Source organism: Musa acuminata, chromosome BXJ1-6 (genome assembly GCF_036884655.1).
Source record: "Musa acuminata AAA Group cultivar baxijiao chromosome BXJ1-6, Cavendish_Baxijiao_AAA, whole genome shotgun sequence".
NCBI lineage: Eukaryota > Viridiplantae > Streptophyta > Magnoliopsida > Zingiberales > Musaceae > Musa > Musa acuminata.
In genome coordinates this window covers 176,815-189,215 of record NC_088332.1, presented here as the reverse complement: position 1 = coordinate 189,215, position 12,401 = coordinate 176,815, and the positions used below count along the sequence as shown (strand labels likewise).

At 38.3% G+C, this 12,401-nt stretch overlaps 1 protein-coding gene across 11 annotated transcripts in view; it reads right to left on the bottom strand.

Moving 5' to 3' along the window:
- The window catches only part of LOC103974161 (uncharacterized), a 49,815-nt gene that overhangs the window by 10,651 nt on the left and 26,763 nt on the right, over positions 1-12,401 (bottom strand). For 7 of the 11 annotated variants that reach the window (XR_010513871.1, XR_010513872.1, XR_010513870.1 and 4 more), the window contains exons 2-4: positions 9,079-9,364; positions 8,294-8,361; positions 427-502 (exon numbers count right to left, since the gene is read on the bottom strand). Coding sequence is in view for 8 of the 11 variants with exons in the window: in XM_065185636.1 (XP_065041708.1) it covers positions 427-502; positions 8,294-8,361; positions 9,079-9,265 (331 nt within the window). In the remaining 3 variants the exon portion in view is untranslated. The remainder of the gene's footprint in view (positions 1-426; positions 503-8,293; positions 8,362-9,078; positions 9,365-12,401) is intronic. The other 4 variants (XM_065185637.1, XM_065185639.1, XM_065185638.1 and 1 more) reach the window with 1 other exon arrangement.

Sequence of the window (12,401 nt, the reverse complement as noted above, 5' to 3'; positions counted from 1 at the left end):
TTTACATGTATACGTTATGGAAATAACTTCAGAATCATAAGCTAGAAGGACATAAGAAAATGAAGCGCAGCCAGGATTCTCATGGTGTCATTCATCTTTAATAGTAAATCACTTATAACTTTAATGTTATTCCTCCACTCATGTTACTAGTTAAAGATTCTTAATGCTCCAGCTATTTCACAATATTTCTAAAGTTAATATTTGAACAACTGCAATTATAATAACTTGATGCAGCCCAAATGCTCCTAAGCATTACTAGGAAAGGGACTGAACAGTGCTGATGATAACTACATTTTTTGGTATGTAACTGAAATAACATGTCCAAGTATTTCTTCTAATATGATATTTGATGAAACTTGATCTAAAACACCACAAGATGGTAAAACTTAAAAGCTGTTTCAAATAAGTAATGGAAGAGAAAGGTACCGCTGCCAATATCGACTGCTATAGGTTTAGTGGGATCTGCAAATATGGCATGCCAATTGAGATTGTATTGAAAGGCCTACAAGAAGAACATGTTGAAGTATAACAAATAAATATATGCTAAATATGAATGATAACTCACTTGCGATCATCTGAAATATATAATTCAAATTGAAGGTTTCTTATGCATATAAATGGAAAAGCAAATATGCGGCAGTATCCACGAAATTAAATCAAACACGCAGCCATATAGAGCTAAACAAATGAAGAGCATGTAGCATATGCCAAAGAATGAAATGACACAAATGCATCAGAAGAAATAATGAGGATCATGTTTTGCCTTTCCTAATTTGGCTTGCATGTGTTGTTGTTTTTGTTGGTGTTACTGTAGGTTGCAAATAAGCTAAACCCTTTCCCACGGATAATCATAACAATTCAAACCAGCCAGTATGACATGTACTATCCAACGAAACAGTGGTAGACAGTTAGCCTGACACAGTGGTACAGCCCATCCTGAATTAAACCATGGGTATGTCGACTGCTCCAAATCGGTATGGGTTGGTATGAATTCGATAAGAGTTGATAGAGACCAATACCTTACATGAGCTAGTCATAGATCAGGCCAATAACTCTATTGGGAGCTAGTCCACAGTTTGGTCTACCAACATGACATAACACATGATTGTTTTCTTGAGACCATTGATAATATTCTTTTAGACAAGTACCATAAATTCTATGTTACTATTCAAAACCAATTTTTTGCCTCACTCATTTAAGTAAACAAATATTATTATTTTTATTAGACATTATGCCCATGTTATATTTTCATAGATGGGTATGTCGACTGCTCCAAATCGGTATGGGTTGGTATGAATTCGATAAGAGTTGATAGAGACCAATACCTTACATGAGCTAGTCATAGATCTGGCCAACAACTCTATTGGGAGCTTGTCCACAGTTTGGTCTACCAACATGACATAACACATGATTGTTTTCTTGAGACCATTGATAATATTCTTTTAGACAAGTACCATAAATTCTATGTTACTATTCAAAACCAATTTTTTGCCTCACTCATTTAAGTAAACAAATATTATTATTTTTATTAGACATTATGCCCATGTTACATTTTCATAGATGATACATATTACCATGACACTTATCGTGTTTTTGACAATTAACAGAAATACATTGTTAATCAAGACCATCAAAGACCAAAACTTTGTTTACTGGACACACTTTGCAAAACCAAGTTGTACTGTTAAAAAAAAAAAGAAACTGATATGTCACAATATGATATCCAAGAAACAAGGACAAAAAATAGATGATGGCGAAAATGTAATTCCTAGAAACAAATAGAAAACAGAAATCCTTACCAAAGACCCCGAGCTAATTGTCAAATCATCATTTCCACCAAGTTTTTCCATGCTAATTCTCAGATTATAAAGTTCCACACAACATCCTTCCCTCTCCTTCAGCTACAATTGCTTTCTTTCTCTAGTTTATCATGTATTAAACCATTTGAGAAAACAAGAGAGCAAGGATCACAATATGATCAGCTACACCATCTAACGTTCATGATTACATGACAAATTTTATCATGCAGCAAACAGAGACTCTGTTCATGCTTCATACTAAAACAAGAAATTCTCTTCCATGCCTCATACTATGGCATCTAAGGAGGCAATCAATGCTAAATTCGAAGCCTTGGAGGCACGAATGGAGGATAAGATTCGGACGCTCTTTACCGAACTCAGATTGGGCCAACCACTAAGCCCGAAGAAATCATATCAAGGAGAGAGCTTTGCCCAATCGCACCAAGCCCGAAAATATGACTTCCAAGAGAGGGGAAACTCTATGGCCAACCCCAACTATCCATGCATGAGAGTGGACTTCCCTAGATGGGAAGAAGGAGACCCGATTGGTTGGATCTCGCGCGCGAAACGATATTTTTGGTACCACAAAACTGCGGATGCATCTATGGTGAAAATTGCAGCTATACATCTTGAAGGGAATGCTATACATTGGTTTGACTGGTTTGAACATACTTATGGAGTCCTTTCATGGCAACAATTCAAAGAAGGACTGCTGATCCGCTTCAGACCAACCGATTACAAGAATATTGACGGACAACTAGCAAAGATCCGACAAACCTCCACCATTCAGGAGTACCAAACCAGGTTTGAAAGGTTATCTAATCAAACTCGTGATTGGTCTCAAAAACAGCTATTGAGGACCTTCATTGAGGGCTTGAAGCCGGAGATCCAGGGTGAAGTTAAAGCGCGACAACCATACACGCTTATTGCAGCTATCTCTTTCGCACGACATCAAGAGGAGCAATTGAACCATGAAGCTCGGAGGCCTAGGGTCGCTCCTCAACCAGCAATATTGAAGCCCTCAGCCCCTCCTACTATTGACCGAGTCCCTGCACCAAAGATGTTGATAAGAGAAGAGCTTCGGGAGCAATATGCAAATGGGTTATGTTGGCATTGCGACGAGCCGTGGAGCCATGAGCATCGCTGTAGTAAAGGGAGACTTCTTATGATTGAACCAGTAAAAGAAGAGGTCAATGAACATCCAAAAGAGAGCCTTGAACATAAAGAAGAAGATGCAGAAGAAGAGCCGATCACTGTTTTTCGCAAACAATGAAAGTTAGAGGCCTTCGCAAACAACAACCGATCACTGTTCTTATCGACACGGGCAATACAAATAACTTTTTAAACAGTAAGTTTGCTGTCCAGATGGCCTTACCTATCAAGAATTGCAGCAGGCTTGACGTTAAGGTCGCCGGCGGATGGATTTTGAAGTATGATCGTAGGTGCTCGCGAGTGAAACTGTTGTTGCAGGACCACAAGATAATTTCAGATTTCTTCCTCCTCGCTCGTGACGATCATAAGACCATGCTCAAAATTGAATGGTTGATGACATTAGGTGACGTTTCTTGGAATTTTATGCAACTAATTATGAAATTTTGCAGTAAAGAGAAATAGGTGATACTGCACGGGAAACGTGGGGGCGACGTAACGATGATTTACACACAACAAATGGAGAAGGTTTTGCATAAAGTATGCAGCGGATTCTTGGTACAACTTGAGCAGCAAACAAAGGGAGAGCTAATAGAATTTAACGATTCAAATCTACTTCCTTTGCTTGCTGAATTTTCAGATATAATTGACGAACCACACAACCTACCTCTTACCCGCCGGCATGATTATTATATAACGATTCTTCCAGGCAAACCTCCAGCAAATGCTCAGCCATATCAGTATCCACAACTCCAGAAGGATGAAAAAGAATGGATTGTAAAAGATATGCTCGAAACAAGAGTTATTCGGCCATGCTGCAGCCCCTACTCTTCACCGGTGCTCCCCATACGAAAGGACGGAATATGGCGATTATGTGTTGACTACCGAGCTCTCAATGGCATAACCATCAAGGATAAATACCCTATTCCAGTAGTAGATGAATTGCTAGATGAAAGGGAGCACAAATCTTCACAAAGCTGGACCTTCGATCCGGGTATCATCAAATACGAGTATGCGAAGAAGACATACCGAAAACTACCTTTTGAACACACAACAACCACTATGAATTTTTGCTTTCTTCAAAAAGTGGAATATCTTGGGCATATCATATCAGAGGAAGGTGTGGCAGTAGACCCCTTCAAAATTGGAGCAATGCAAAACTGGCTGACCCCGAGGTACATAAAATTACTACATGGCTTTCTGGGTTTAACAGGCTACTACTGCAAGTTCATGAAAAACTATGGAGAGATCAGTGCACCACTTACTTCTTTACTGAAAAAAGATGTCTTCCAATGGTTGGACAGAGCCTCCGTTGCCTTCGACAAACTTAAGGCAGCCATGATGACGATGCCAGTGCTAGTACTATCAAATTTCAGTCGACCCTTCATTATTGAGGTTGATGCATCTGGAGTCAGAATTGGAGCTATTCTCATGCAAGATGGTCGACCACTCGCATACTCTATCAAGGCATTGTCTCCCTCCCATCAAAATATATCAACATATGATAAGGAGATGCTCGCCATTGTGCACGCAACAACGAGGTGGAAACCCTACTTGATCGGTCAAAACCGACGTTTTAATCCGCTGCACTAATTCACCCCCCTCTCTTAGTGCCGCTCCGATCCTAACAGAGGCCATGCTCATAATTAAATGGTTGACAACATTAGGTGATTTTTCTTGGAATTTTATGAAACTAATTATGAAATTTTATAGTAAGGAAAAACAGGTGATACTGCATGGGAAACGTGGGGGCGACGTAACGATGATTTGCACACAACAAATGGAGAAGGTTTTGCGTAAAGCATGCAGTGGCTTTTTGGTACAACTTGAGCAGCAAACTAAGAAAGAGCCAATAGAAATTGAACATCCAAATCTATTTCCTTTGCTTGCTGAATTTTCAAATATATTTGACGAACCGCGCAACCTACCTCTTACCCGTCGGCATGATCATTGTATAACGATCCTTCCAAGCAAATCTTCAGCAAATGGTCAGCCATATCAGTATCCACATCTCTAGAAGGATGAAATAGAAAGGATTGTAAAAGAGATGCTCGAAACAGAAGTTAATTGGCCAAGTTGCAACCTCTACTCTTCACCGGTGCTACTTGTACGCAAGAAGGACGGAACAAAGCGAATATGTGTTGATTACCGAGCTCTCAATGGCATAACCATCAAGGACAAATACCTTATTCCAATAGTAGATGAATTGCTAGATGAAAGGAAGCACAAATCTTTACAAAGCCGGACCTTTGATCCGGGTATCATCAAATACGAGCGTGTGAAGAAGACATACTGAAAACCACCTTTTGAACACACAATAACCACTACGAATTTTTGCTTTCTTCAACAGAAGGTGGAATATCTTAGGCATATCATATCAGAGGAAGGTGTGGCAAGTGGACCCCTTCAAAATTGGAGTAATGCAAAACTGGCCGACCCCGAGAAGCATAAAATTGCTACATGGCTTTCTGGGTTTAACAGGCTACTACCGTAAGTTCGTGAAAAACTATGGAAAGATCAATGCACCACTTACTTTCTTACTGGAAAAAGATATCTTCCAATGGTTGGACAGAGTCTCCACTACCTTCGACAAACTTAAGGTAGCCATGACGACACCGCTGGTGCTAACACTACCAGATTTAAACCAACCCTTCATTATTGAGGCCGACGCATCTGGAGTCGGAATTGGAGCCATTCTCATACAAGATGGTCGACCACTTGCATCAAAATAAGTCAACCTATGATAAGGAGATGCTCGCCATTGTGCGCGCAGCAACGAGGTGGAGACCCTACTTGATTGGTCGACGATTTCATATTAAAACCGACCATAGAAGCCTCAAGTACTTTTTGGAGCAAAAGATATCATTCCCTGAGCAGCAAAAATGGGTAACAAAACTTCTTGAATTTGATTATGAAATAACTTACAAAAGGAGGAAAGAGAATATTATTGCAGATGCGCTTTCACGGCTACCCGAGCAAACTGAATTTTCGGCCGTTTCACTTCTGACTAGTGACTTCCTTGAGGATAATAAGATGGAATAGCAGGAATATTCGGAGTCTAGTAATATCATAAAAAAATTAGAGGAAGCACCAAGCCCCATGGCTCATTACAATTGAGACTCAAAAGAATTACACTATAAGGGACGCATTGTGCTTATGATAAATTCTATGGGCATCTTCACGCGTAGATTTTGGACAAAGTTATTCCATATGCAGGGTACTAAATTGAAAAGGAGTATGGCATATCACCCACAAACCGACGGCCAGACGGAACTTGTAAATAGGTGCTTGGAGACAGCCCAAAGCCACCCAACAAATATGACTACCCAAGGAGAACTTCAGACTCAGCCAAGTGCCATTATTGATCGACGGATTGTGACTCGACGACGACGATCCACTACTGAATTGCTAATACAGTGGGCGAACCTACCAACAGAAGATGCCACTTGGGAGAACTATGGCGACTTGAAGATCAAATTCCCAAAATTCATGAATCGTCAGCCTCGAGGACAAGGCTGATTTGAAGAGGGCGGGTTTGTTAGGACTCTTGCTAGAAGAGTCCTAATAAAGAGAGACATTCATGTAAACTGTTAGGACTCTAGCTAGGAGAGTCCTAATTGAGAGGGACATTCATGTAAAAACTACCTAAGCCGACCTCTATTAAAAAGGTGAAGTGGCCGGCTAGGGTTAGGAGGTTATTTCTTAGAGAAGAATAAGGAGTTGTAAAGGAATAGAAGTCTAGAGTATGAGTCCTATTAGGAATTGGTTAGAAGTAGGAGTCTTGAGTAGGAGTCTTATTAAGAGTTGGTTAGAAGTAGGAGTCTTAAGTAAGAGTCCTATTAGGAGTTAGGGTTTAGAAGCCCTATAAATAGTCATGTATTCCACCTCTTTTCATAAGCAATAGATGAATCTTTTCTACAGCCTTTGAGCAGCAACTTGGAGGGAGGAACCCCTATAGAGTTCCAAGGAGGTCGATCCCCTAAAGAGATCAACCCCAAGTTTAGAATTTGCAAGGGTTCTAACAACATCCCATATTTTCAAATAAAAACATAATGTGCAGTGTATACGCCATGAAAGTTAGTTCATCTCCATTTGGTTTGCTTAAGCACCAAACTCAACATTTTCAATCAAAGAGTAAAAATCACAATAATCAGAAAGTTAAAACAAGACTACAGAAAATAGAACCACAACAACAAAAAAAAATACTAGAGTTAAAATTGTTTGATTGATTTCTAATAAATTGAATTAAAAGTTCAAGTTTGTGAAAGATAAAGAAAGATAAGCATACCAAATTGAGAAAGTATTTGCCCAACCAAACATCATTGTAGCAGGTAATGAAGCCAAAATTGATCGATTCAAATGCAAGGATTCAAATGCAAGAGAGCAGTCCCTGACACCTTTTGTTTTTATTTTTTTGCAATCTAAAACAGCCAACAGCTTTGAACAACTGTTATAAGCTGTTAAAATTTAAAAAATAAAAAATTAAAACAACTAGTTTCAAACCAGATCGAGCAAAATCACTCGGTCCACGTGCCAAAACCAATCAGATGAGTAAATACTAATCAGTACATATTGGTCTGATAAGTTATTTGGACCTCGAGACTAAAAATGATCATACAAAACTGCTAAGAGGAAAAATGCTAACTTGATCTACTATTTTAGCTTAAACTGAACTATGTCTTGATACATTTATATACTCCACCAAAACTCAGTCTGCTAAAGTAACTACACTTGCAGCATGATGATCACTAACAGACTTAATAAGAATGAAAACATGCCAAATTAAATTTCATTCTCAATAAAATTGTAGCACAACCTATCTCAGAGTTGATGCAGCTGTCCAAGGAGAAATCAAGCATATCGACTATGATAGTTCTTTTTTACTTCAGTGTTTTGCAACTAAGATGTTAAATCTGATCATTATGCTGGCATGGACCACTGATTGGATACATTAGTGCTGTAATCAGTGATTGAAACTAGGGAATATTAAAATGATATTTTTAAGTAGATATTCATGATCTTCTATTATATAAAGAACTTAGTGACCACTTTTATGATAAAAAACGGGGGACAACAAGCAATACCATCCAATAAACAATTTTTTTCTATTAGTTGATCTTCCATAGCTGCATGTACTTGACCATTTTTATCTATAGAAGAAACAGAAGAAAAATATAATTATCATAATGGCTTAATGGACATTCTGAGATGCATTTGTCACTTGGTTTTGAACCGGTTATGGCTTAGATGTTAATGAAAGACAAAGAGTACCTTATAAAACACAAACATTTAACCTCAATTAGATTTCAAACATGGCACAGAAAGTAAATTATGATGCCACAGACCTTGCATGTTGAGAGCATAGAAGAGGCTTCTTTCATTGAAACTGGCCCTAGATCCACAGGCACCCAACCTGAATATTAAAGATAATCAGTAAAATGTCTCACTGTTTAGGTTAGAAATGCCTACACTATGAAGATCCAGTTACATATGTTTCACAATCTTTTAATGCATTAGATCATCAAGGGATCATTTGGAAAGATGTAAGTGGAGCTATAACCAGTAATGATAGCCAGGTTAGGTTCAGCTACCAGTTATCCTAGACCCACAGACGTGGTATAGGCAACAAGTAGGAAATTGGACTTGGACCCTCTCCTTTCAACAATAAGGGGACCAGGACCAAGTTGAGTACAAAAGGCCAAGTCCAAAATGGATCTTGATATGTTCAAGTGATGAGAGAAAAGTGATAGAACACACATAATTTGTGACACGATTAATTAGGATTCTAATCAAAGCTTGTACCAAGTCCATGTTATAAAATTTAACAAATTCATAAAAAAGATTTAAGAAGTTTCACTAGAAAAAACTAAAATGAAAGAAAGAAACAAACAAAGAATATGTTGTGGCTTATGAAAAAAAAAAGAAAAAAAAATAAGAAATAATAATACATAAAATAAATAAATAGGCAAGCATTAGCATGCTTTCCAGGACTCAGATAAGCCAAAATGAAAGTGTGAACTACAAATGGAAAGTAAAGGGAAAGATTAAAAGGACAAAGGTTCAAAAGGGCCAATCCAAGCTTAAAAATTAATTTTCAAATGATTTTACATGTACAATTCATCATACTAACCTGCCAAGATTTCATTATAAGCGTATATCTCCACCAGCTCAGGCTTGCCAACTTTGACACACACAAAATCTTTCTGAAAATAAATTGGAATCTTTCTTTGTTGTGTAAGTTTGTTCAGTTCTAGTGCTTCTTTAACAGCATCATGTTCCACTAAGTGGGTAGGTACCGAAAGTCCGAAACCATTCATTATCTGAAATGCTAGCTTTCCAATGAAAATCAGTCCATCACATGTAGAAGCTAAAACATGCAATGTATTAGCTTTTTTCAGGAAATTACTCCCTCCAATCTGCAACATATTTAGCTCCCATCAGAAGGAAACAGCATGCAGAATGCCAAAAATTTAGAATTAAAAAAACAAGAAAATCTGGGCAATGAAACTGTTATTTTAAATCAATTATCTATAACATGGAATCAGACTATGATTCAAATGCAATAAAAGCAGAACGTATCTAGTTAGCAACAGTTTGGCAACATGTTGCTCCAACTCAAAAGGTTTGCGTAGAATGAAGAGATCGGTAACAGTCCATAATAGTGCTCCAACGGTCAAACTGACCGTTGGAATATTTTCTCATAGGTTTTTAAACCCATACTCCCCCATATTTCACTCCATTTCACTCTCATAAGCATCGTATTATGGAGAATCATACGGTCAACAACAGTACGACACAGTGATTTCAATAGGTGCTCGGGCGAGGTGAGGCCCGAGCGCCTCGCTTCATGTCCAGGCGCCTCGCTTCAAAGAGGAGCTGCTTGGGCGCTCGCCCAATACCAGGCGCTTCAGGTGTGCCCCGGGGCTCAACCAGGCGACCAAACTAAATTTTTAGGTCTAGTTGGTTTTCGATGCTTTAGTTGGTTCAATCGAACCAACTAAATCATCGATATTAGGCCCCCTCTTGCGATTTCCCCGACTTCCCCAACCCTAACACTCGCGATCGCAATTTCTTCGTTGTTGCTACTCTCTACTGTCGCTACTCGCCGCTGCTGTCATCGCTCGCCGCTCTCGTTGTCGCTCCTCGCTCCCACTCCCGCTATCACTCGCCACTCCCGCTGTCACCGACGCTTGCCGCTCCCGCTCCAGCTACGGCTGTCGCCTGCTACCATTGTCGTTGCCTCAACAACCTCGGTCTTCTCACACTCTTCTCACTATACTGTTAACAGTATACTGCTACCTGCATACTAATAATAGTATTTTTATTTATTAGATTAATAATATATTATTTTGATTTTAATACTATTAATTTTTATTTAAAATTAAAAAATATACTATTATGATTTATTTATTTAATGTGATTTTGTACCTTATTTTTTTAATTTAATAGCATATTTTTTATTTAAATAATTATATTTATTAATTATATTATATATTTTTATATTTTAGCGCCTCGCTTCGTTCAGGCGAGCGCCTAGCATCTCAGGCGTTTTTGGACCTTGGCGCCTTTTGACGCCTAGCGCTTTTTAAATCACTAGTACGGTGATAGTTGGTCATACTTCTCCGAGCAACAGTATGATACAAAGCAGCAGATCAGTAGCGAAAGTAGAAGCTCTGACATTCACCAATATATGCCTCAGGAGCCGCCTCGAACAAATGTGATTTATCACGATTAACCTACAATCATCACCACATTGATGCACCAATGGCATACGATGTATATTTTAGCTGAAATCCTTACTTCTATTGAGCTGCACATTATTATTTCGAAATCCTATATGCTCTTATCCCGAAATAATTTGTATATATAAATCTGTAATGTAACGTTTATGTTTAAATTATATTGTTTCATACAAGCACATGCATATTTCGTTGTTTCACATATGCTTTCCGATATATACGAGTTTTATTGTTCACATATCCTTTTGTACTCTGGTGGCTATGGGATTGTCTGGACCTTTGTTAGAAATGGTAAAAGGTACCTGCTTAGAGCCCGTGATGCATTGCCGGCCCCTTCTAACTTCACCCAGATGTGGGTGGATTGAGCTCCCAAACGTAGGAGACTTCTGTTAGGTTGTCATCCAGAAATAGATGGACTATATTTTGTTCAAGATCCGACTGCACCCTCTGTGTTTATATGTGCGCTTTGGATGAAAATAAAATGAATGTAACGTCATTGATATATTTCGAAATGTTTCATATGCCTTTGATATACTTCGAAACATTTTAAACGCCATTGATATGCTCCGAAACATTTCATACGTCACTGATATGCTCCGAAATGTTTCGTATGCCTTTGATATCCTCCGAAACATTTTATACGCCATTGATATGCTCCGAAATGTTTCATATGCTTTTATATGCTCCATCAGCGATCTTGACTTCGAATCTGTCACAACCTTCATTGTCTATAAAATTATTAGTGCTACTAGTATCATTCAAAACTATAGCATGCTGATGTTCCAAAGTTCGCCAACTTTCGCAGGTTAGAGTAACCGGTTAATGCATTCATTGTATGTATGGTAGATCCAACATCTTCATTAGAATCTATACCTTCATGATCGGAGTCTACATTCATAGCTTCCGGTTCCTCTCCAATTGGCTCAATTATCAGAAGTTGCACTAGTTTACATTGGTGCTCCATACTCCACTTTATATCATAGTACAAACCCTTTGCTGATCTTTCCTTGAGTTCTTCTAGGGTTAGTCTTTGAGTGTCAGGGTTTTGGTTGGGAATAGATGGGGCGGGTGGCTTGTTGATCATCTAGTTGTTGTCACTCCTGTTTCCATGATTTTCCCTAATGATTTTTTCCTCAAGTAAACATGCAAATGATATCGTAGCAATCATAGTAGGGAGTTGACGAGCATTACCTTCAAACCGGATATTTGGATTAAGCCGTTCAATAAATATACTTACCATTTGTCGTTCAGGCCAATCTCTGGCTAGATTTGACAATCGTTCAAAACCCAAATTTGTGAGTGAGATCAGATTGCACATAGATAGAGGCCATCAATATCATTACGTCTTTCCCATTTCTTATAATAATCAAATCGTAATTTTCATCTAATAATCATAATATCATTGCTGACATTATTATTATTAGGGTTTGCATGAATATGATTATGATGTAAGTACACGACGACACGCAACGAGAGCATGGAGGTGACAACAGGACCCACGAGAGGATAAGCAAAAAGACCAAATGTCGATGTCATCCTAGATTCCTAGAAGACATCAAATAAAATTTTCATCGATCTCAATATAATTTACAAAACCTCAATATAATTTTACACATCAAATGAATCAAATATCTTAGTAATCCTTAAATCATGCTCCGATATAACCTTTGACGCAACCCAAGTTATTATATACAAGAGGTGTGACCTTGTTTGA